We start from the raw sequence: 26,929 nt of genomic DNA, 5'->3' as shown, positions 1-26,929 counted from the left end.
GAGTCTCCATTCTTATTATCTCAAATATTCCTTTTGAACTCCATAATAAAATTCCTGATACAAATGGCCATTTTATTATTGTTTCTGGTAAACTATATAACACTAAAGTTCCACTAGCAAACCTGTATGCCCCCAACTTTGATGATGTTAACTTTTTTGAACGGTTTTTTTCCTCACTACCAGACTTAAACTCATACTCTCTTATACTGGGTGGTGACTTCAACTGTTGGTTGGATCCTAATCTGGATCGATCGTCCTCTGTTACCAGATCACCTACTAAATCTGCCTTAGCTATCCAATCGTTTCTCTCTAATTTTGGTATCTCTGATATATGGCGTTTCCTTCATCCTATGGAGAGAGATTATTCTTTTTTCTCACGTGTTCACCATACCTTCACTAGAATTGACTATTTCTTACTCGATAACCAACTTATTCCATTTGCCCACTCTTGTGACTATCAGAGTATACTGATTTCTGACCATGCCCCAATTACTCTCTCTCTGAACTTTCCTGGTCTCCCTCAGAGGAATAAACACTGGCGGTTTGATTCAACTTTATTATCGGATGATGATTTTTTAAAATTAATTAAGGATCAGATAACCTTTTATTTTAACACTAATACATCACCTGAAGTGCCATCCCAGATTGTCTGGGATGCCATGAAAGCATATCTGAGGGGTCAAATAATCTCTTACACAGCAAATCTCAACAGAAGATCCCGTGCAGATCGATTAGACCTCATTAACCAGATTAAAGAATTGGATCAAATATATGCCCAAACTAAGAACCCTGAATTATACAAGAAGCGCGTTGAACTCCAAACTCAATTTAACCTTCTGTCCACTCAACCTATCGAACGCCAACTTCTCAAAAGCAAGAGTCGCTTTTACATTCATGGGGATAGTCTGGTAAACTCCTAGCCAATCAGCTGAGGCGTTCCAAAGCCAAACAACATATTACAAAGATCCGGAAGGAGAACGGAGACTTTACATCGGATCATTTAGAAATTAATGACGCATTTAAAATTTTTTATTCTCGGCTTTATTCCTCTGAATCTCTGAATGACAATATCTCTGTTGATCAATTTTTACAGAATCTGAATATCCCCTCACTTTCACCTGATTTCAAAGCCAAACTCAATGTGCCTATATCACCAGAAGAAATATCTTTTGCAATTTCTGCACTGTCCTCAGGGAAATCTCCTGGACCTGATGGGTTCCCTGTGGAATTTTATAAATCATTCTCCTCACTTCTTTCTCCTCAGCTACTTTCAGTATTATCTGACTCGTTTAATTACGGCAAATTGCCACCATCTTTCAATGAGGGATCTATTATTCTTCTTTTAAAAAAGGGCAAAGACCCAACAGAGTGTTCCTCGTATAGGCCGATCTCTCTGCTCAATGTTGATGTAAAGATCTTAGCTAAAGTTTTGGCTCATAGACTAGAAACCGTTATTCCCTCCATTATCTCTGATGACCAAATAGGCTTTATTAAAAACCGTCTCCCTTTTTTTAACATTCGGTGTTTATTTAATATCTTATACTTAGCTCCAACTGAGACTCCTGAATGTGTTATTTCCCTCGATGCGGAGAAAGCATTTGATCGTATAGAGTGGAACTACCTTTTTGCAGTCTTAGAAAAATTTGACCTCGGCCAAAGTTTCATCTCCTGGATCCAATTGCTGTACCTGTGTCCTATTGCTTCGGTTTTAACTAATTTTTAGAAATCCCAAGTATTTAATCTCAAACGTGGCACCCGTCAGGGATGCCCCTTAAGTCCCTTTCTCTTTGATTTGGCTATAGAACCTCTGGCAATAACATTTCGAAACTGTCCTGAATTGACCGGGATTTGGAGAGGGGGTGTTGAGCATAAAGTTTCTCTCTATGCTGATGACTTATTACTCTTTCTCTCAAATCCGTCTACGTCCTTACCTCTAATGTTTTCACTTTTTGACCAGTTTAGCCAGATCTCTGGCTATAAACTTAATTTACATAAGAGTGAACTTTTCCCAATTAATAAAGAAGCACAAGAACTAACATTTCGTGATCTCCCTTTTAAAGTAGTCCATAATCAATTTACTTATCTTGGAATTACAGTCACAAGGAAGTTTAAAGATCTCTTTCGTGAAAACTTTGCCAATCTTTCATATGCTATAAAACAGAATCTGGTACAATGGTCACCTCTATCTATGTCTTTGGTAGGTCGTATTAATGTTGTTAAAATGTATGTTCTCCCCAAATTTTTATACTTATTTCAATCTATCCCAATTTTTATTTCTAAATCTTTTTTTGATTCCTTAGACTCTATTATTTTGTCATATTTGTGGCAGAATAAGCGCGCTAGAATTAATAAAATACATCTCCAAAAATCTAAAAAAGAGGGTGGCATGACTTTACCTAACTTTCGCTTATATTATTGGGCAGCTAATATACGTTGTGCTACCTTTTGGTCTTTCTTCCACGGCCAACCCGAGTGCCCTAACTGGGTGGCAATGGAGTTGAGCTCCACTAAAGAATTATCTATCTCTGCAATTCTTGGCTCTACACTCCCTAGTAGTCTGCCCAGATCAATAGCTAATCCTCTTGTTAGACACACTTTGCATATTTGGGCTCAGTTTAGGAAATGCTATGGCTTCCAGGGGTTTTCCATTTCCAGCCCTGTTGCACATAATCACCTTTTTTTACCTACTACGTATGATTCAGCATTCCATGTTTAGTATAGGAAGGGCATTAGACATTTTGAAGATCTTTTCATTGATAATCGCTTCGCCTCTTTTCATCAGCTCTCTGTTAAGTTCAATCTGCCTAACGCTCATTTTTTCAGATATCTCCAAATCTGACACTTTATTGCTCCTTTAATTCCTAACTTTCCTGAAATGCCTGCGAAAAATGCTAAGGACCTATTTCTTTCCATCAATCCACTAGGTAAAGGTTTAATATCAATTATCCGAGATAAACTAGCAGCCTTACGACGGGCCCTTGTGGATAAAATTAAAATGGCCTGGGAGCAGGATTTAAATATCTCCTTATCCAAGGAGAGCTGGGACTCAGTTCTCAAATCGGTTAACTCAACCTCTTTTTGTGCTCGCCATTGCCTTTTACAGTTTAAGATTGTTCATAGAGCCCATATGTCTAAATCTAAACTATCTCAATTCTACCCTAGCATTAGTCTGCTCTGTGATAAATGCAAGAGGGGCGTGGCCTCTCTCATCCATATGTACTGGTTCTGTCCTAGCTTGGAGAAATTCTGGAAAGATGTCTTCACTACGTTATCGTGTATTCTGAATCATCACCTAGAACCAAACCCCTTAATTGCTCTGTTCGGTTTTTGGGGAGAGACAGATTTATGTCTGGGTCTGACCAAATGCCGAATACTATCCTTTGCCTCTCTCCTGGCGAGACGCTTGATCCTCCTTAGATGGAGAGATGTTGCCCCGCCCACTCATGCGCAATGGCTTAACGACATTATGGCCTGCTTGGACCTCGGAAAAATTCATTATTCAGTTCTGAATTCGGATCTAAAGTTCCATAAGGTCTGGGGACCTTTTATCGAGTACTTTCATAACCTTCCTCCTGACTAGGGTTTTTTTTCTCTTTTTTTCTTCTTTTCGGTCCCTTGCTTTCAGCTCCCTTTTTTTTCTGGTAATAGGCATTATTATCCTCTGTTGCTAAGTGTATTCACAGTCTGGGAGTTTGACTGTTCTGACTTATACTCTCTATATTGTGTTGTGGTTGGTCTGGAGTTGTTGTTGTTTTTTCTTGTGTTGTGGGGCTTGGGGAGGATACTAAGCTTACTTGTCTTTAATTTAGGTGCTTTTTTGTTAATTCTCTTCCTTTGTAGCATATTGTTATTGTATGCTTAATTTTGCACTGTATTAATGTTCCTCATTGGGATTTGGGGTTTTTAATTTGTAAAATGTTTTGAAAAACTAATAAAAAAAAAAGTCGACTGTACTTTTTTCCATAGATGCTGCCTGGCCTCCAGTATTTTGTGTGTGTTGCTCGGATTTCCAGCATCTGCAGATGTTCTCTAGTTTGTGGGTTCATTTCCCACCGCTGCCTCCAAGGAGTTTGTACGTTCTCCCAATGACCACGTGCAGTTCCTCCAGGTGTTTTGGATCCCTCCCACATTCCAAAGATGTAGTGGTTGCTAGGTTAATTGATCATTGTAAATTGTCCCATTATTAGGCTAGTATTAAATTGGGGGATTGCTGGGCGGCAAGGCTCTAAGGACCAGAGGGACTTATTAAATTGAATTGAATTGATTTGACTTCAGTATTTACATCCTTCATATACACGAGGAGTAAAAATCTTTGTTTTGTGTCTATCTAAATGTGCAATGTCCATATAGTAATTTATAATAAATAGTATGTACAACAGGACAGTCAATATAACATAGAAATACAATTGTGTCAGCATGAATTAATCAGTCTGGTGGCCCGGTGGAAGAAGCTGTCCCGGAGCCTGCTGGTCCTGGCTTTTATGCTGTGGTATCGTTTCCCAGATGGTAGCAGCTGGAACAGTTTGAGGATGGGCGACTCGGGTCCCCAATGATCCTTTGGCCCATTTTTACTCACCTGTCTTTGTAAATGTCCTGAATAGTGGGAAGTTCACATCTACAGATGCGCTGGGGTGTCCACACCACTCTCTGCAGAGTCCTGCGATTGAGGTAATTACAATTCCCATACCAGGCATTGATGCAGCCAGTCAGGATGCTCGCAATTGTGCCCCTGTATGAAGTTCTTAGGATATGGGGGGGTTTATGCCAATAAATAAAAAGAAACAATGTTTAAAAGGTGGTTGAATGGGTACTTGGAGTAACATAGATGGGTCTCACATCGTCATGGACAAGTTTCCTTATATGCAGTGTGTTTCTGTAAAATAATACAGTATGTATAGAATAATAGTAAGAATAAAATCAGCGCTAAGGGTTCCGCAATTTATTCCGTTAAATCGAAAAAAAAATGGATTTGCTGAATCTCGAACAGGCCTATATTGAAGTAACTATTTCTTCTCTAAAATGATAACTAAATTTCCAATATTTCTAATTTCGAAAAAATTAGAATTGCCTGGGATTTCAGTCTTGGTTTTGGTGGCTAAAAGCAAAACTGAAAGGTTATTTTCGAATTTCAGTGACTAGAGTGTTTCGAAATCAGTACAGGAAATGATCACGAATATTCTGGGATATTCCTTATTTAAAAATAAACGGGCAGGGAATGAATTTGGCCGGGTTTTGAGATGACTGAATTCAAACTTTCAGGAAGTTCGCCCTATTGACATCACCACGGCTGTTGTTCGGAAAGTCCCGTCGCCGCAATTTGGGCATTTCAATCGTCAGCTTTAAAGGCGTCGACAAATGAATATTAAGAGATACTACTCAGTAACTCAAGGACCATTGCTGTAGTTAGATAAACTCACGCCACGTAGCATGAAAAGAATGAGCAAACTTAAGCCAGTGATACTGTTGTCCTGGGTAGTCTCAGTCTCTTGCCCCATCCCCCCCATTCCATCAGGACTCAGCCCTGTGCCTGCGGGCTAATGATGTCATAGGGCTGCCTAAAATCACGTGGGCTGGACGAAGGGCGGCTATTGGTCGAAGCGGTGAGCGAGGAGCGTGAGTTATAAACGTACTGCGGACGCCCTTCAGCTGTTGTCGGAGACGAAGGGAAGCGGAGTTGTTTTTGTTGATGCTGCGTGCCTCTGTGTGTACATAAGCTCGTCGCCGCTCGGCGGTATTTGTAAATACCACCAGGGCTTTTCGCTCGCTCGGGCGGGTTGGTTTTGGGTAGACGGTGGGTTCAGAAGCGATCCGGAGTGTCGAGAGTCAGCGGTGAGCGAACAATCGCAGGAAGTAGGTCGCTTCAGCGCGGCCGCCATTTGTTGCCCGGGTAAGCCGCGTATAAGGAGCTTTTTCTTCCGCCGCCGGAGAAAGGCGTCGACGCCAGCTCGCCATCTTCCCACAGCGCCTTCGTGAAGTTCAGCATCGTTGCATGGTGACTGCGGATGTCCGTCACCCCTCACGTCCTTTCCTCGGGGTTTTAGCCCGACGTCGCAAGCGGTGGAGGTGGTGTGGGGCCGCGATGCACCCGCTGCTTTTGCCCTGTCCGCCATCAGTCCCCTTCCCCGTCAGTACCTACAACAGCGCCAAGACCGCCGCCGGTAACTGCCACCGTCCGCAGCAGCAGAGCAAGTCGGCGGCCAGCCGGACTCGGAAGTTACGGTCGGCTACGTCCACCATTACGCTGCTCCAGAAACACACGCATCAGCAGCACCTGAGGACGCCACAGCCAGGCTGCCGGAGCGCAACCGGCGCCACGTCGACGGGCCCGAGGACCCCCCTGGTCGCCGCCGCCGCCGCCGCTTCGTCCGCATCGGTGGACGAGCGCACGAAGGAAGAAAAGGTGAGAGACCTGTTTACCGCTGTGAACCCCCGGGGTCCGGAGCTGGCCCGCAATGCGTGCCGGCGGGGGGTGGACGGTTGGGGAGTTTGAATTTGGAACCCCTCGCCGATCGGCTTCGCGCCCTTTATGACTCCGGGGCGTTCGGGGTCCGGTCCTGGCACCCGACCCGCTCTTGGCCTCGAAGGCTACCCGAGTAAGGACGAACCGTTGGTCGGCAGCTTGACCGAAACTTCGGTAGTTCGGTGTAAACTAGACCTTTGCGTTTGATATTTAACTTGTGTATTCTCGCGCATATGACTAAAGGGGGGGGGGTAGGAAAAATAGTTATAAATTGAACAACCTTGCGATCTTTTGGGGATGGAGAGTTTGACATTTGACTACCCCTGAATGAATCAGAAATCTAGGAACCAAGCAGTGACAAGTTAGAACTAAAATTTCTTCTGTAGCAAAAGCTAAAATTGAAAGGCTGTTTTCAGTGGATTTCCAAAGGACTTAGTGATAGTTTTCTTGGTCTGTTGTCTATTAATTTATTTGAAGAAGCTTTGATTTTAAGGTTTCCAGCTGGCGGTGTAGTTGATACGAATTAGATGCCGCAGGAAAATCCCAAAGGAGAAGTACTTCAGTCTAGCAGAGTAAGGAATGGGGGTGGGGGGCAGATTAAAATTTGATGCGGAAGTTCAGGGGGCAGATTTTTGGGATTACACCTGCATTGATCCTTTCGTGTAGCAGAACAACTGGCAATGGTCGGTTAATGGCATAGAATTAGCAGGAAAGTTGTTTTCCTGTAAAGGAAAAAACATCATGGGACTGGGAGAGACATGATAGGTCAAAATGCATCTGTAGAGAAACTTGGGAGTTAGCATTTTGGGTGTTTCATCAGAGCTAGGCTTATTTTCCTGAAATCATTAGCTGTTTGTCTTTCAACACACAATCTGTCGCTAGTACTGTTGTGTTTTTACTATCTAAAGTTCAGTTGGTCCACAGCTGAAGTGCAGCATATGGTCAATACACTACTTACGATGTGACGATGCTAAGGGTTATTTTGGATTTTCTTGGAGGTGGAGTTATGAGGAGACATTAGTTCACTTTAGAACAGATGGTCATGGAGGAATGCAGCATGAGAAAAGGCATTTCAGCCCAACTTTTCCAAGTTGACTGAAATATCCACCGCAGTGCTTGTACATTGAGCAAATGTTTCCTGCACCAATGTTTAAAATTTGAGAATTTTATGTTGATATTTCCAGATATCTCTACATGTCCTCGGGTTTTGTTGATTCTATTAATAGAATTGTGGAAGTTACTCAGACTAAAAGTGACAGTGGCTGGATCTTGTCCCTTGAAGACTAGAAGCAGATTTTTGTTTTTCACTTGTCCTTTTTTATGTATTCTGTTTTGTGACACTTTTAAGAGAATTTTGTACAAGTCCTCTTTTTCATGCTGGCATTGTGCTAATAAATTGGATAGCCTTGCATGCTAAATTTTCCCAATTCAAAATGGGTTTGGATTTGACTTGTTGTTAATCTTGTATTCAGCAATATCTAGCATATTCTTGGAGGAAATAATACCTGACAGTGAGAACGAAAGGACTTCCTCCAATATAAGAAACATGACACAATAATTGCAAGTATTTCAGTTTGAACTATGTAAGTTCAAATGAACATTTGTAGCCCTGTTGAGGTACAGTATACATTGTAGCCTAATCATTTGTTTTTCTTTCAGGTGATTAATTCAAACATGGAAAGATACAAAGAAACAATATCTCCTCATTCACAGTTTGTATATTCTGTAAATAAAACAGAAGAATGCTTTCAAGCCTTAAATGCAACTAAGAAAAGAAATAAGCGTAACCTACTGCCGAAAAAAGCATCAGTAAAAAGAAATGAAAACAGCCATAGCCAGAATGTGTTTCCTCCTGAAGGCTGCAACATTCTCAAAAAAGAAGGGGGAAAGCCTATTACTCCTGGAAACAACTACAGAAGTCTAAAAATACAGAAAGTTGGTCTGAGGTCGATGACAACTCTTCAGGGAGATCAGAACTATGCTGGGCCAAAGTTTAGTGAGCCGCCATCTCCCAGTGTTCTACCTAAACCACCAAGCCATTGGGTAGGGGTACATACTGATTATTCTGAAGATGGGAATAAGGAAATAATGACTGTCCATTTAAAAACTTTACTGAAAGTTAATGCATAATTCAAGAACATTTAAAGTTTGTGTAATTGAGTTAAAGGCTGTCATTCGAGATTCAACGTCGTGGCAGCAGTAGGTGCAGCATTTTAAACTATTGTAAATTTGATTGTTTTTGGTATAAGCATATACATACAAGTGGTGCTAGTGATAAAGTGGGATTGTGTATATTAATGTAAACCATGTAATTATTTGTATATTTTCATATACTCAATTTCAAAGGAATTATAGTTTCATATGAGAATTTGTCTTGGTGAGCTGAGTAAAATTTTATATTTTATACATGAGAGGAAAACTCGAGTTGAAAGCTAGAGCGAAGTTTTATCCTCTGCAAATGCAAGAAGTGGTGTTGTAAAATATTTGACAATCTGAAATGTTTTTGAGAAAACCTATGGTTTAAGAAGTAATTGATTCAAGCACTGCTTTTATCTGCACTACTGAATATTACCATGAACAAGATGCACTTTCATCTTAACGGGTGTTAAGTATATGATGTGAATTTTAATCTTGTCACCAAATTAAAGCTCTTGCTCAAGGAAAAGGGTTCATTTCCCACAGTTGGTCTGTTGGTAAACAGAACTCTGCACACATTTTGTTGGGCATGTAGATTATGTAATCTTGAATGGTGTTGATAAATTTTCTTTGAAAATTCCCTTCACCAGTTTGCCCCAAGTCTGTGCCTACAAAGTAACTAGTAACAAGAACAATGATATATCTGCTCTGTTTACTGCATTTCCAGTTTCTGAGAACAGTGTCACATTCTTTTTGATAGTATTGTGGCCCTTAATGGAAATGCCTATTCTTTCAAGATTGTCCGACACTTCAGTCCTGACTTACCATGTCATGAGCCAAGATATACATTGTACCAGTAACCTTTTTAAAAAAAAAAAGAGAGAAATATTTGCTTACCTTTTTAAAAAGAATCAGACAAGTAACATTCTGGTCTTTATTGAGAATTTAAGTCTTGAATTTTTGGTTCACTTTTAAAGTGAACTTCAATTAACAACAATATCTGCATATTTTAAGAGCTGTTTCAAACTTTCTTTAAAAGTTTAACCTACATAACATCAGTAAGTCTGCTTCATGATTAAATGCTCTATTGGCAGACATGAGTTCATCTGAAGGAGAATAAGTTGTTTCAACAATAATTTTGCTGAGCACAAATTTGGTAACTATCTGAAGTAGTTCCTTCTATAGTTTCCAACAGTTTCCCTGCAGCCACATTGTTTATTAAAATTCTGGTTTGGGTTTAAAACAAACTATTCATGCTGGAAATGTTTGTTTATTCATTTTGGATCACATCGTGTGGACTGCACCAAAACTGAATCAGAATCTCGTTATCTTATGCTATATTGGGATGGGGGGGGGGGGGGAATAAGACACTGGAAAGTGTTCTGTGTAATTTGACGCCAATTTGAGTCCAATTTTATGGTAAGACTTGAATTAGTACATAGATGTATAAATCCAAAAGCTGGAATAGTTGATTAATGTTTTATTCCTATTCAAGTCATTTACTTACCATTTTAAAGGATAATGCATTAAGGATTAAGATGTATGTTGCCATTTAAAATTGGTATTTTCCAAAGAAAGCTGGCATGCTTATTGCTACAAGTTTTTAATTGTACTATTCCTACAAATTGGCAGATTTCAAAAACAAATAAAATTCAATTTGTCTCCCTAATGATTGTCATCTTTATTTTCACCATATTCATTTATTAGTTATGTAATAACATTGTGTACAGTCATTGTGCCTCCCTGCCTGTTGTCACATTTGGGTATCAAGTTTATAAAGTTCCAAAATACTTAATTGTGCGATGTCATTCAGTGGCAGAAAAACACATGAAACTAAATTGTTTTCATTTCAAAGTCAGCATAAGATGGATGAAGTTAGCTATTCCTGATGAATTTGGCATTTAAGAGGTATAGAAGCATATTTAATGCCCATCACTGTTGGCCCTTTATAATGTATATAGTGATAATAAGTAGTCTATTGAATAACAGGTGAAAAGATTTGTATTTGTGGTTTTTGACCCTAGCAATGACATAATTGCAATGACTTTCTAATTCAAAGGTAATATCTGACATGATCTGGATTTAAGACTTGTTATCAAGAAACAATTGACCTTGTAGTTGTGAGGGCTAAACTGTTTTGTCTATCATGGCAATACTTCTGTGGTGACATTTTAGAGCAGGGAAAGGAATGTAGTAGCAAAGACCATGTACAGAGGGGCAGCAGCCCAATTCAACTGTAGTTTGCAAAGCCTCAAGCAGAAGTAAACCCTGCATTAGACCTTGCATTTTGCTTGTAACTAGCAATTTCTAGTTCAATGTATATCTCTTGTGATCACAGCTGCAAATACCTTCATTGGCCTTCTGATGAACCAAATTCAAGCACAAATCAAAAAAAAACTTTATACTCGTACTGGATAGAATTTTTCTTCAAATAATCAGGTAGCTCAAAGGCCTTCTTTGGTTCTTGCTACAAATTCAATTACGGTACCTCCCTACTAATCTGCTTCCCTCTAAGAAGAAACCAAGCCATTCACTTTTTTTGAATTGACCTTTGAGTACATTACTATATTAAAATCTATCCCTTGCAGTATGATGACTTGTTCTGTTGCCTAATGCTTGAATTATACCTGATGTCAGATACTTGTTTAGATCTGTAATGGCACATTAATGGGGTGAGTGTGGGCTGGCAAGAATTACCACAGAGTGCTCTGTTTTTTTGGTATTTGAAGTTCTAAAGGTTTACATGGCATAATAGTGTAGTTGGTAGTGTCTCCCTCACAACCCTAGCAATCTGGATTAAATTTTCACCATTTTTGTTTCTGTGGATTGTGCAGTCACTCTATGACCACTTGAATTCTGTCTGGAGCTTCAGTTTTCTGACCCATTAATTACTTCCATTGCAGGTGCTGTCTGAGTAGCCAAGTATCTGCATTTTTTAATTACCACAATATTTAATTACTGTTTACACTAGATATTGGACTGCTTCCATTACAACGGTGGAACATTAATAATGGCATATTTAACTGTTGCTTCCTTGCAACCTGGGTTGAATTCTGATTTCCAGTGCTGTTTGTGTGCAGTCTGTATGTTTCTGCATTGACTTCCTCCAGGTGGTCTGTTTTCCTCCCATATTTTGAAGACAAATGGATTGGTAGACTGGCCACTATAAATCATTCCTAGTATGTTGGTTAGTGATCGGAATCATGGGTGTAGTTATTGAGATTGTGGAGAGAATTAAATGCATTATTAGTATAAACAGGTCCTTGAACAGACTCCGTGGGCCAAAAGTCTTATGTTGTCCAAAGCAAAGCAAATGCTACCAGTGTCCTGAATGAGCAAAAATGAATTGCTGGCTCCTCAGCAGAAACAAAGGCCCTAACACTATTGCAGTAGATCTCCAGAGTTCCATGAGAATCCACACAATCTAACTGCCAACCTTCTAATTATTACAGCTATAGTTGACCACTCACTGATTGCACTTTTAATTGGCACTATCCAATACCCAAGCAGGCCTTTAACTAATAAGGACAAGCTGTGTTTACAGAATCTCTGATGCTAATGATCTTCCAATGAAAGTTTCCTATGCATGCTGTCCAATGTAGCCTGACCCCCAAACCATTGAATGCCCTTTCTAGGTCTACGTTTTGAAGGTTATTTTGGTGCCAATGCCTTTAATTCTATTTGGATTGAATTGAATTTGTTGCTGGTTTATTTTGCTGAAATGATAATGTTAAGGTTTCAACTCCCAAGTAAAATAAGGTAGACTAAATTTCAGGTAATAATTCATGCAGGACAGGACTTGCATTTTATTATGCAGGATATGGCTCAAGGAGTTGGGGCAATAATAACAAGTATATTGACATGAGTCTACTTGTAAAAGCTTTTATGTAAACAGATATTTGGTATGTTGGGAGATTCATGCATTGGATCACAAATAATTTTCCAACAGGAAACAACTGGAATAGGTTCAATTGTCCCTAGCTTCAATGGATTTTAAATAGATGATTTTGTGGAGTAGCTGTGCTTTGATAATGGGAATATCTCATTTTGTGGTTAATTGCCATTGATATAATGTAACTTACTCTGCTTCAGTTATAATTGAAGAGGTCTGTCATTATGTACCTGAAATTATTTTATTTAATTATTATTATAATTAATTGGGTGTAAGGATGGCAATTCATCAAAATATTTGATTTTTAGCTAAAATAACAATGATTTAATATGGTAAGCATAATATCAAAGAATATTTTAGAAGAAAATGACAAAAATTGGCTGATCAAAGTTAAATCAGGCAAAGAAGTACCCACTTAATGTGACTAAGATAGAACTGTATAATCATATCCTGACAAAGTCGCATGGGTGTTTAGCACTATTATGTGGACATGAGACAATGGATAAGACAGGGCAAATACAGTGGCGCTACAAAGTTTGTGAACCCTGTAGAATTTTCTCTATTTTTCCAGAAACATGACGTAAAATGTGATCAGATCATCATGCAGGTCCTAAAACTACATAGAGAACCCAATTAAATAACACAAAAAACATTATGCTTGTTCATTTATTGAGGAAAAATTATCCAATATTACGTGTATTTGTTGGAAAAAGTATGTGAACCTTTGCCTTCAGTAACTGGTGTGGAAACCCCGCCCCCTTGTACAGCAATAACTTCAACCAAACTTTTCTAGTAACTTGATCAGTCCTACACATCGTCTGAGGAAATCTAAGCCACTACTCCTTACAAAACTACTTCAACTCTGTTGTTGGGCTTCCTTTCATGAACTGCCTGTTTCAGGTTGTTCCACAACATTTCTATAGGATTAAGCTCAGGACTTTGACTCAGCTATTCTAAAACTAAAATTTTCTTTTTAAACCATTGTGTTGTTGATTTACTCTTGTCTTTTGGATCATTGTTGCATTATCCAACTTCTACTGAGCTTCAGGTGATGGACTGCTACCCTGACATTCTCCTGTAAATTGTCTTCATACAATTTTGAATTTGTTTCCTCACCAATTGCAAGTGGCCCAGGCCCTGGGGCAGCAAAACAGCCTAAACCATGATGCTCCTTCCACCATGCTTCATGGTTAGGATGATTTGATGTTGCTATGCCCTCCCTTTTCCTTCTAAATGTAGCAATGTGCATTTCTGCTAAAAAGTTCAATTTTTGTCTCATTTATAAACAGAACATTGTCTCAGAAGCATTGTAGAACATCCAGGGTGTCTTTTGCAAACTTGAGATGTGCATTAATTTTTTTTGGAGAGCAATTTCCTTCAATGAACACCATTCTTGTTCAGTGTTTTTCTTATAGTAGACACATGCACAGAGATTTTAGCAAGTTCTAGAGATTACCATTGCATTCTTTTTCACCTTCTTTAGCATTGTATATTGTTGTCTTGGTGTCATCTTTGCAGGACATCCACTCCTAGGGAGAGTAGCAACAATACTGAATTTCTTCGTTGGTAGACATTTTCTCTTACTGTGGACTGATGAACACTCAGGTCTTTAGAGATGCTTTTCTGACCTTTTCCAGCTTGATGCATCTCTACAATTCTTCTAAGGTCCCCCGAAAGTTGTTTTGATGATGGCGTGGTGCACATAAACAGATCTTTCTTGAGGAGGGCAGGCTCTGCCAGTCCTAACAATGTGTCTATTTTAAAAGGCAGGACACCTCTACAACCCACACCTCCAATCTCATCTCATTGATTGGAACACCTGACTCCAAATAGCTTTTGGAGAAGCGATCACCCCAGAGGTTCACATGCATTTGTTGGAAAAAGTATGTAATATTAGATCATTTTTCTCAATAATTAAATGAACAAGTATAATGTTTTTGTGTAACTTATTTAATTGGGTTCTCTTTATTTAGTTTTAGGACTTGCATGATGATCTGATCACATTTTAGGTCCTATTTATGCAGAAATAGAAAATTCTAAAGGCTTCACAAATTTCTAGCACCACTCACTATCTTGCACGGGTATTCAACAGAATGGGTCTAATTATTTCCTATGTAATGCCAATGAGAATTAGCTGGGTTTTTATTGTACAGGCTACCACATTTGATTTAAATGTAATGCTTTGGTTTTTATTTATGACCCATGTTTATAGGCTTATTGGACCACTGAGAGGCACAGTAAAATGACCATTAGTTACACTGGTTCTTTTTTACTTTCTTTGCTTGTCACGAACAAGTTAATATTTCAATAACAAAAGCAAATCTATTAAGCTACAGTAGTATTAGACATCTGCTTGTCATTAATTAATTATATCTATACCTGTGAAAGTTAGGCATTTTATAGATATTCCCCTGAATTTGATTACAATGAATATACCATTCTTTTTCCCATTTGAGTTACATCTGATCATATAGATTGACTACTTCATGTTTATGGAAGTAACTTGGGTTTTTTATGTTGTAGCTCAAAAAAATAAAGTTCTGTACATTGGTAATCTAGTTTGAAGTGTGAGTGGTTGCAGGCAAACTATTGTAAAATGGCTAACAAGCATTTTCTTCTATCTTGTTAAGGCATGTAGGAAAGGTCTCCTGAAATTACAGCACTATGCAAATTGATTTCAGCATCATGGAGAGTTAAATGGAAGGAAAATAAAAGTGTTTGACACTAACAAGGAAAGGAACATCTTGGTTACAGCTTGAAGAATGGTGGAAGTTTCATTAGAAATTTGAAGGTCATAATAAAGCCATGAATATCAACAGATGTAGTAAGATGAAGATCAAGCTTATCAAAGGTAAGAGATTTTATATTTTAAACTATATGCATTTTTTTTCTTTGCCCAATGTTGGGAAATGAAAATAGAGTTTTACCCAAAGGCATGAATAATTGTAATAAGTTTGATACAACTTGCAACTCAGGGTTTACGTAGATAGCATACAGTCTGAATCTGATATAAATTGAACAAATTACTCAACAAAAAGTTGAATGATGAGTGGAAAGGGTGATTGAAACAGTGCAGTGGTTCTGGCTAATGGGGGCACATCGAGCCCAGTACATTATGGCCCAATTAAGCAGTTGCCTCAATTAGCTAGTTTCTTGGAACTAGTTTAAAAAAGGCAAACTATGTATTTAAAGGAAATTCGGAACACATTAGAACTCTACACTACTGTAAAACTGTTTTAGTTCCTAATAGTTATATGATGGAGGAATTCATACAGTATATGCTGCCATGTTCTTTTGATTGTAAATGAACAAATCAGCGCAGATGCCTAGTGCAAATAATGGATTGCTTTCATTGCTTTTCTGGATAAAGTAGTCTCAAAGATCACTGCTTTTTAAATCAGCATTGGTTGGTCCAAATGAATATCATAACATAAGCATATGCAACTGATACCATTTAAAAACCATTCAGCAACAGTCTCCTGTCCCAATTAAGTGGCATTGTGTCCCATATAAACGAAAAGAATCTCACTATTTGTTTTTGTAATCTAAGTCTGTCTAGGTACCATATCCAATGCGGACAGTGGTGACCACAGTTTTCCATACAGATCTATTCCTTGTTTTTTGGATGACTTCCATTTCCTTGATGTGTAGCCACCTGTCTAGGTTTTTGATGTACAGAAGCCGAGGTCTTCCTCTAGGTTTGCTCCCCTCGATCTTTCCAGAGAGTATGAGTTTTTCTAGTTCAACTTTCCACATGATGTTTCCTAGGAATCTGAGTTGTCTTTCTTTTATTGTTCTGTGATTTAACTGCTTGGGCTCTTCTGAGAACTTCATTTGATGTGTGTGTTGTCCATGTCTGTTAGTATGGTCTTCATTTTCTGGAAAGCTTCTTTTGCCATTGCTATTCTGTATTTGATATCTGTGTCACACCTGCCATCACTTGTTATTTGGCTGCCAAAAGATATCTGAATTTGTTGACTTGTTTGATGTTTGTATTTCCAATCTTGATCACAGATTGTGGGATGTTTGTCTTTCTGGAGATGACCATGCTTTTTGTCTTCTTGATGTTGACTGAGAGTCCTCTGCGATTACTTTCTGCAGCCACTATAGTGAGTAGTTCTTGAAGTTTTGTTTGTGAGTCGGCTATTAGTACAATATCATCAGCATATCTGATGTTATTTATATTATGGCCAATTGTGAGTTCTTTAATGTCTTTGATACTTGTCAAGATATTTTCACTATACAGGTTGAATAAGTCAGGTGAAAAGACACAACCTTGCCTGACTCCTCTCATGATATTCACATACTCATTACTTTACTTCTCTTTCTATTCTGATGGATGCTGTCTGGTCCCAGTATAAGTTTCTTAAGAAATGTATATCTTTCCCACCTATGTCAAGATCTTAAAGCATTTCCAGGAGATCTTGGTGTCTGATAGTGTCAAAAGCTTTTATATAGTTGATGAAACACAGATGTCTTTTAGTACCTGGATGGCTCGTTCAAAGATCATCCGTAGCATGAAAATTGCATTTCTGGTTCTAGTGTTTTCCACAAAGCTGCATTGTTCTTTACTGATGTCTGGTTTTATACAGCGTCTTGTTCTCATCATGATTACTGTGGGAATAATTCTTGCCATGTGGCTCATCAGGCTTATTGTACGATGAAATTCACATTCTGTTGCTCCCTTTTTCTTTGGAAGTGTGATGAACACTGATGTACTTAAATCATCAGCAGACATCCCACCCTGAAAAAACTCATTTCAGGGAGATAACACCCCCACAACCCCATACCACCCCCCCCCCCCAGTCAACCTCCAAGGGCATATGTAATACTTCATTTAGTGATTTTGTCTAATCTGTAAACCAAGTTGGGTATATGCAGAAAATGTGACATTAAAATATGTACTTATAATATATTATCATGGAGTGTTTTTTATTCCATTACAACTTAAGCAAGTCTACAGGGAGTTTGGCCTCATCACATTGGACACCAACAGAGTAGCTCCTTAGCAGCTAGCCAGCTAGTTTAAATAATGTTAGTTATGCTAATGAACAAATGACACCTGTTAAACTCATCTCAACATGTCTTTTACATTTTAACTCACCATGGGCAATAGAAAAGTCACTGTTGCAAACAGTGCAGCAACCAACACTGTTGTTATTTTTTAGGTCGACTGTAAAGCCCGCCCACAGAAAAAACTGATAGGTCTACTTAACATGAAGAGAGACCAATCAGGATGCTCCCTCTTGCTCTTCCTCTTCCTTTCCCCCTCCCCCTACCTCTCAAAAAAGATTGATTTCCGGGATATTGTATATAATTTGCGGGCATCAGGGAGCCACTATCAATATGCAGGAGACTCCCGGAACTTCCGGGAGAGGTGGGATGTCTGCATCAGGTATCTCCCTGTGATCATAGATTTCATTTGCTATTTCTGTTATTTACTCTATTCCAAAATCTTCTAAGGCCAGTATCATTTCAACAGCAATGTTGTCTGGACCAGTTGCTCTATTTTTTGTTTATGGCTGTTCGAATTTCTGATTTGTGATAAACATGAAAAGAGTGTTGCAATCATCTTAGACAAAGAAACATCCAAGAACCTGTTAGGATATTGGCATATTTCAGACAGAATGATGCTAATCAAACTAAAAGGACAACAAAACAACATCTCTATCATTCAAGTATATGCACCCACAACGGCAAGCTCAGAGGAAGAAATCGATGCCTTCTACTACTCCCTAGACAAAGCACTAGAACAATGCAAATCACAAGAAGTCATCATAGTCATGGGCAACTTCAAATGCAAAAGTTGGTGAGGGAAGAGAAGACCATATTGTTGGAGACCAGGGATTGGGAGAACGAAACGAAAGCTTATATCATAGTGTAAAACAAACAATCAGATAATCACCAACACTTAGTTCAAACAACATCCAAGAAGGAAATGAACATGGAGAAGCCCGGATGGGAACAACAAAAATCAAATTGATTACATAACAATCAATAACAGATTCAAAAATTCAATAACTCAATCCAAAAGCTACCCTGGAGCAGACTGTGGGAGCAACCACGTACCAGTCATTTGCAAAATGAAAATAATGATGAGAAAATTAAAGAAACCAAAAAGATCAGAGCTACTGGATTATCAACAACTACAAAACAATCCTCATCTGAAAACAGAATACACAATCAAGGTGAAAAACAATTTTCAATTGCTGCAGGATGAAGGAGGCATATCTTCCTGGGACACACTGAAAGAATCCATGGGTGAAGCTGCAAAATAAACCATCCCACAAAAAGAGTGGAAAAGTAAGAAGAAATGGATAACTGAAGATATAATACAATTGATGCAACTAAAACAGAACATCAAACCAAGGGACAGTGAAGAATGCAAACAACTTGATAAGACAATAAGAAGAAAGTGCAGAGAAGCTAAAGACAGATGGCTAAATGAGAAATGCTCAGAGATAGAAATGCTACAAACCCATAACTCTGGAACAAAGATGATGCACAGTAAGATTAAAGAACTAATGGGGAAATTACCTTGCTCAGCAAGTGGATGCATCAAGGCAAAAGACGACAACTTAATTATGAGCAAAGAGGAAATCCTAACCAGATGGACAGAATATATAAAAAAAACTTTTAGACCGAAGAGGAGAAAAACCAAACATAAAGAAGAATCTTGAAGGATCAAACATTCTAAAATCAGAAATTTGAATGGCCATAAATGAAACAAAACATAAGAGCAACTGGTCCAGACAACATCGCTGTAATCTAAGAGTTGTCCCAAATAAGCAGCAGTCTTGCCACAGTCTTGATTAACTGATGGTCCAATTAGCTGGAATCCACTGTTCATAGAAACAATGTTCACAAGAAGTAAAGTACTGGGAAAAAAAAATTCTTTTGAGTTTATCTTTAATTATGCATGTCCGCTAGATACTGATAGACAGTCAGTGGTGTAGTGGCATCTTCACCAGATTTCAAGGCGAGTGGTCCCAGTTCGAATCCAGCTGGCTCCTTGCATGCTTTCCATCTGTGTTGGGTTGAGCATCAAGCTAGCAACTCAGTCTCTTTAAAAACAGGCAAATGCTAAAGAAATGGCAATGTTGCTGCCCGATGTGCCACAAGGTGCAAAGAGAAACAACAACTAAATACAGACACATATCTAAAAAAAATTGTTCTTGAAGTGGTACACCATTCAGATTTCTGGGCTAAAAAATGAGAAATATAACAATTCTGTGTACAGATTAACCATTTGGAACTTAGCCTGTTTTAGAAGTGAAAAAAAAGATGATGAAGTATTGAATTCCACACAGGAAGTATCGTTACCACACTTGATAGAGGAGGCCTCATTATGTATGTAATACCTTGTTTAAGACAAAAATGACTATCAAAATGATAACAATTGTTTGTCAACTTAAATATCAAAGAAATTGATACAACTTGATTTTTCAGTTCACAACTCAGATGGGATGCTCATTAACTTGAAGCTGATGTTACTGATTCATGTTATTAACACAAGTGTAATTTGTAGTAGAAAGTCATTTATAAAATGGTCAGGCATTTTGTCAGAAGATCACCCATCTTGATTTAATTCTTGCAAGGAAACCACTATCAAAACTTTAGCTTAATTATATATGTCCTATAATATGACCAAAGACTAATGGATGTATAAGACCCCAAGACAGGGAAGCAGAAATAGGCCATTCAGCCCATTAAGACTGCTCCACCATTCCATCATGGCTGATTTATTATTCCGCTAAACCCCATTCTCCTGCCTTCTCCCTGTAACATTTGACATCTTAATCAAAAACCACTCAACTTCCACTTTAATTATACCAAATGACTTGGCCTCCACAGTAACCTGCAGCAATGAATTTCACATATTCATTAACCTCTGGCTAAAGAAATTCCTCTACATCTCTTTTTTAAATGGATGTCCCTCCAGTTTTTAGGCTGTGCCCTCTGGTTCTCAACTTACTCCTTATAGGGAACATCCTCTCTACATCCACTCTGTCTAGGCCTTTAAATAATTGATATGTTTCAATGATATCCCCCCCCCCCCCCCCCATTCTTCCAGACTCCAGCGAGTACTGGCCCAGAGCTAGCAAATGTTAACCCTTTCATGCCTGGAATAATTCTCATGAACCCCCTTTGAACCCTCTCCAAAATCAGCACATCTTTTCTGACATAAGGGGCCAAAAGCTGCTCTCAATACCCCAGGTGCGGTCTGACCAACACCTTATAAAGCCTCAGCATTAGATCTTTGCTTTTTTTAAAAACATTTTTAAATTAGTTTTTCAAAACATTTTACAAATTAAAAACCCCAAATCCCAATGAGGAGCATTAATACAGTGCAAAATTAAGCGTACAATAACAATATGCTACAAAGGAAGAGAATTTAACAAAAAAGCACCTAAATTAAAGACAAGTAACCTTAGCCACAAAACACAAGATAAAAAACAACAACTCCAGACCGACCACAACACAGTATAAAGAGTATAGGTCAGGACAGTCAAACTCCCAGACTGTGAATACACTTAGCAGCAGAGGATAATAATGCCTACTACCAGAAAAGAAAAGGGAGCTGAAAGCAAGGGACCGAAAAGAAGAAAAAAAGAGAAAAAAAACCCTAGTCAGGAGGAAGGTTATGAAAGTACTCGATAAAAGGTCCCCAGACCTTATGGAACTTTAGATCCGAATTAAGAACTGAATAATGAATTTTTTCGAGGTCCAAGCTGGCCATAATGTCGTTAAGCCATTGCGCATGAGTGGGCGGGGCAACATCTCTCCATCTAAGGAGGATCAAGCGTCTCGCCAGGAGAGAGGCAAAGGATAGTATTCGGCATTTGGTCGGACCCAGACAAAAATCTGTCTCGCCCCAAAAACCGAACAGAGCAATTAAGGGGTTTGGTTCTAGGTGCTGATTCAGAATACCCGATAATGTAGTGAAGACATCTTTCCAGAATTTCTCCAAGCTAGGACAGAGCCAGTACATATGGATGAGAGAGGCAATGCCCCTCTTGCATTTATCACAGAGTGGGCTAATGCCAGGATAGAATCGAGATAGTTTAGATTTAGACATATGGGCTCTGTGAACAATCTTAAACTGTAAAAGGCAATGGCGAGCACAAAGAGAGGTTGAGTTAACCGATTTGAGAACTGAGTCCCAGCTCTCCTCGGATAAGGAGATATTTAAATCCTGCTCCCAGGCCATTTTAATTTTATCCACAGGGGCCCGTCGTAAGGCTGCTAGTTTATCTCGGATAATTGATATTAAACCTTTACCTAGTGGATTAATGGAAAGAAATAGGTCCATAGTATTTTTCGCAGGCATTTCAGGAAAGTTAGGAATTAAAGGAGCAATAAAGTGTCGGATTTGGAGATATCTGAAAAAGTGAGCGTTAGGCAGGTTGAACTTAACAGAGAGCTGCTGAAAAGAAGCGAAGCAATTATCAATGAAAAGATCTTCAAAATGTCTAATGCCCTTTCTATACCAAACATGGAATGCTGAATCGTACGTAGAAGGTAAAAAAAGGTGATTGTGTGCGACAGGGCTAGAAACGGAAAACCCCTGGAAACCATAGCATTTCCTAAACTGAGCCCATATACGCAAAGTGTGTCTAACAAGAGGATTAGCTATTGATCTGGGCAGACTGCTAGGAAGTGCAGAGCCAAGAAGTGCAGATATAGATAATTCTTTAGTGGAGCTCAACTCCATTGCCACCCAGTTAGGGCACTCGGGTTGGCCGTGGAAGAAAGACCAGAAGGTAGCACTACGTATATTAGCTGCCCAATAATATAAGCAAAAGTTAGGTAAAGCCATGCCACCCTCTTTTTTATATTTTTGGAGGTGGATTTTATTAATTCTAGAGCGCTTATTCTGCCACAGATATGACAAAATAATAGAGTCTAAGGAATCAAAAAAAGATTTAGGAATAAAAATTGGGATAGATTGAAATAGGTATAAAAATTTGGGGAGAACATACATTTTAACAACATTAATACGACCTACCAAAGACATAGATAGAGGTGACCATTGTACCAGACTCTGTTTTATAGCATATGAAAGGTTGACAAAGTTTTCACGAAAGAGATCTTTAAACTTCCTTGTGACTGTAATTCCAAGATAAGTAAGTTGATTATGGACTACCTTAAAAGGGAGATCACGAAATATTAGTTCTTGTGCTTCTTTATTTATTGGGAAAAGTTCACTCTTATGTAAATTAAGTTTATAGCCAGAGATCTGGCTAAACTGGTCAAGAAGTGAAAACATTAGAGGTAAGGATGTAGACGGATTTGAGAGAAAGAGTAATAAGTCATCAGCATAGAGAGAAACTTTATGCTCAACACCCCCTCTCCAAATCCCGGTCAATTCAGGACAGTTTTGAAATGCTATCGCCAGAGGTTCTATAGCCAAATCAAAGAGAAAGGGACTTAAGGGGCATCCCTGACGGGTGCCACGTTTGAGATTAAATACTTGGGATTTCTGAAAATTAGTTAAAACAGAAGCAGTAGGACACAGGTACAGCAATTGGATCCAAGAGATGAAACTTTGGCCGAGGTCAAATTTTTCTAAGACTGCAAAAAGGTAGTTCCACTCTATACGATCAAATGCTTTCTCCGCATCGAGGGAAATAACACATTCAGGAGTCCCAGTTGGAGCTAAGTATAAAATATTAAATAGATGCCGAATGTTAAAAAAAGGGAGACGGTTTTTAATAAAGCCTGTTTGGTCATCAGAGATAATGGAGGGAATAACAGTTTCTAATCTATGAGCCAACACTTTAGCTAAGATCTTTACCTCAACATTGAGCAGAGAGATCGGCCTGTACGAGGAACACTCTGTTGGGTCTTTGCCCTTTTTTAAAAGAAGAATAATAGATGCCTCATTGAAAGAGGGTGGCAATTTGCCATAGTTAAACGAGTCAGATAATACTGAAAGTAACTGAGGAGAAAGAAGTGAGGAAAATGATTTATAAAATTCTACAGGGAACCCATCAGGTCCAGGAAATTTCCCTGAGGACAGTGCAGAAATTGCAAAAGATATTTCTTCTGATGATATAGGCACATTGAGTTTGGCTTTGAAATCAGATGAGAGTGAGGGGATATTCAGATTATGTAAAAATTGATCAACAGAGATATTGTCATTCAGAGATTCAGAGGAAAAAAGCCGAGAATAAAAATTTTTAAATGCGTCATTAATTTCTAAATGATCCGATGTAAAGTCTCCGTTCTCCTTCCGGATCTTTGTAATATGTTGTTTGGCTTTGGAGCGCCTCAGCTGATTGGCTAAGAATTTACCAGACTTATCCCCATGAATGTAAAAGCGACTCTTGCTTTCGAGAAGTTGGCGTTCGACAGGTTGAGTGGACAGAAGGTTAAATTTAGTTTGGAGTTCAACGCGCTTCTTGTATAATTCAGGGTTCTTAGTTTGGGCATATATTTGATCCAAATCTTTAATCTGGTTAATGAGGTCTGATCAATCTGCACAGGATCTTTTGTTGAGATTTGCTGTGTAAGAGATTATTTGACCCCTCAGATATGCTTTCATGGCATCCCAGACAATCTGGGATGGCACTTCAGGTGATGTATTAGTGTTAAAATAAAAGGTTATCTGATCCTTAATAAATTTTACAAAATCATCATCCGATAATAAAGTTGAATCAAACCGCCAGTGTTTATTCTTCTGAGGGAGACCAGGAAAGTTCAGAGAGAGGGTAATTGGGGCATGGTCAGAAATCAGTATACTCTGATAGTCACAAGAGTGGGCAAATGGGATAAGTTGGTTATCGAGTAAGAAATAGTCAATTCTAGTGAAGGTATGGTGAACATGTGAGAAAAAAAGAATAATCTCTCTCCATAGGATGGAGGAAATGCCATATATCAGAGATACCAAAATTAGAGAGAAACGATTGGATAGCTAAGGCAGATTTAGTAGGTGATCTGGTAACAGAGGACAATCGATCCAGATTAGGATCCAACCAACAGTTGAAGTCACCACCCAGTATAAGAGAGTATGAGTTTAAGTCTGGTAGTGAGGAAAAAACCCGTTCAAAAAAGTTAACATCGTCAAAGTTGGGAGCATACAGGTTTGCTAGTGCAACTTTAGTGTTATATAGTTTACCAGAAACAATAATAAAACGGCCATTTGTATCAGATATTTTATTATGGAGTTCGAAAGGAATATTTGAGTTAATAAGAATGGAGACTCCCCTAGCTTTAGCGGCAAAGGATGAATGAAAATGCTGACCCGCCCACTTTGACAGAAGCTGGGAGTTATCAAAACAACGAATATGAGTTTCTTGAAGGAAAGCAATGTCAGCTTTGAGTTGTTTGATATGTGAGAATACCTTCCTCCTTTTAACAGGGTGATTCAATCCCTTTACATCCCAGCTCACGAATTTAAGTGCACTAGCCATTATCAATTACTAATGCATAAAAGGCAGCAGGCATATAAAAAGTCAAGCAGTACACTAGCAGTCTGGGAGCAGAAATGTAAACATAGATTCGTAAAATCAAAACATATGCATGTCCTGAGCAATAAAGAGAAACAATAAATACAGTGAGTGATGTTGGAACTGGAAAACCCACCCCACTCACACAACCCAAAACTAGATGGCTACCAAAACGAGTAGCTAGCTCTACCAAAAAAATTAACCCAAATACAACTTCCAGATCTGTGTCATTGACAACAGTTCCGTATAAATACTATAGCAAATAGTAACCAGTTTATGCACTGGAAAACATAACTACAGATTAGAACACCTTCTACAGAAATATAAAACTTAATACAGAGAAAATCAGAAGAAAACCAAAACTAACCTACCCGCGAAAAATTATAGAAGAATAAAGTAAGAGAAAGGGAAAAAAAAGAAGGAAGGGAAAATTATAAATTCAAGACGAGTATTTATCAACCATTTACAGAGAGGAGAGAAAAAAATTCAGAGATTAGAAAAAAAGGGGTGAAGAAAGGGAAAAAAAAGATAAAATAAGTAAATATTTAAAAAAGGGGAAAAATAAATCAGCAATTAAACTGTGAACCAACAAACAGGGAGGTCTTCACTAAAGACTTCGAACCTCCAAAACAAGTTAGAGTCAGTTGTAAAACTCTGTAGATAAGGTTATACAAGAGTAAAAATAGATTACACACACACCAAATCCCGGGAGAGATTGTCAACAGCCCTTAGAGTTTCAATGAATAGTGTCTGAGTGATTCAAGTGAAGTCTGAGTCCAGAAAAAGTAATTTTACTACGAGGAGTACTTATCCACCATTTTAGGAGGTCCGATCAGATTCCGAAGATGACTGGATAGCCGGAAGACTTGCCACAAATGCTTCAGCTTCCTTCACCGACCTGAGCCATTTGTATTTTCCAGTATTAAGCTTGATTCGTAGATCAGCAAGGTTGCGAAGGGAAGGTTTAAAACCACGATCAAACAGTACTTTCATTATGCCTTTAAACTCAGCGCGCATCTTTAAGGTCTGGGGTACAAAATCTTCCACAAAGCGAATGGTTGTATCCTGGAAAGGAAGAGACCCCCTGCGACGCGCCTCTACAATCAGACTGTGTTTTACCTGGTATTGATGGAAACACAAGATTACTGGTCGTGGACGGGAGCCCAGAATTCCGGGGGAACGTAAACTCTGTGTGCCCGTTCGAGCTTGGGCGGGTTCGGAAGTAAATCTTTCCCGAATATCTCACAGAGAAACTCGGCGAAAAACTTCACGGTTGATCCCTGTTCAGTCGCCTCTGGCAATCCAAGAATTCTAAGATTGCAGCGTCTGCTGCGATTTTCGAGATCCACCATTTTGAAAAGGAGTTTGTTAGATTTTTCCTCTAAGCTGGAACAAAGAGTCTCCAAGTATCGAACACGACTTTCTAAATCTTCAGAAGTCGAATCGATGCGAGATAAGTGTTCAGCATGCTTGTCCACTTTATCGTTGATCCGATCCAGTTTGTCTTCCAACTGTTTGAAAGCGGTTTTAAATTCCTTTAAAATTTCGTCTCGGAGCTTTCCGAGCGCAGCCAAAGTCTCGTCCGAGGGAGCGAAAGCCTCCTTTCTCCCGGATTTAGAACTCTTGCTAGACATTGTAAGTTAGATATGTTCACAGGCAAGTAAGAGATACCGAAAAAATTCCTAACTAAGGTTTAAAAAATGGAGACATTTAGTGCAAAGATAGCGACATTAACGGAACAAAAGTTCGGAGCAGCTAAACAATCGCCATCTTACCGGAAGTTAGATCTTTGCTTTTATATTGTAGTCCTCTTGAAATGAATGCTGACATTGCAATTGCCTTCATTACTACTGGCTCAAGCTGAAAGTTAACTTTTAGGGATTCTGCATGAGGACTTCTAAGTCCTTTGCACCTCTAATTTTTGAATTTTCTCTTCTTGTACAAAATAGTCTATGCTTTTATTCCTTCTACCACAATCAAGAAGTAGAA

The 26,929-nt window shown here is 38.7% G+C and overlaps 1 protein-coding gene across 1 annotated transcript; it reads left to right on the top strand.

The window, feature by feature from the left end:
* Positions 1-5,642: 5,642 nt before the first annotated feature.
* On the top strand, positions 5,643-10,265 carry pnrc1 (proline-rich nuclear receptor coactivator 1). The gene is made up of 2 exons (XM_073056387.1): positions 5,643-6,400; positions 8,120-10,265. The coding sequence occupies exons 1-2, from the start codon at positions 5,990-5,992 to the stop codon at positions 8,588-8,590; spliced, it is 882 nt and encodes a 293-aa protein (XP_072912488.1). The 5' UTR covers positions 5,643-5,989; the 3' UTR covers positions 8,591-10,265.
* Positions 10,266-26,929: the final 16,664 nt, after the last annotated feature.

This window comes from Hemitrygon akajei, chromosome 9, assembly GCF_048418815.1.
Source record: "Hemitrygon akajei chromosome 9, sHemAka1.3, whole genome shotgun sequence".
In the NCBI taxonomy this organism is placed as follows: Eukaryota; Metazoa; Chordata; class Chondrichthyes; order Myliobatiformes; family Dasyatidae; genus Hemitrygon; species Hemitrygon akajei.
Note: the sequence above shows the minus strand (reverse complement) of the source record. Positions and strands in the feature narration are given on the sequence as shown.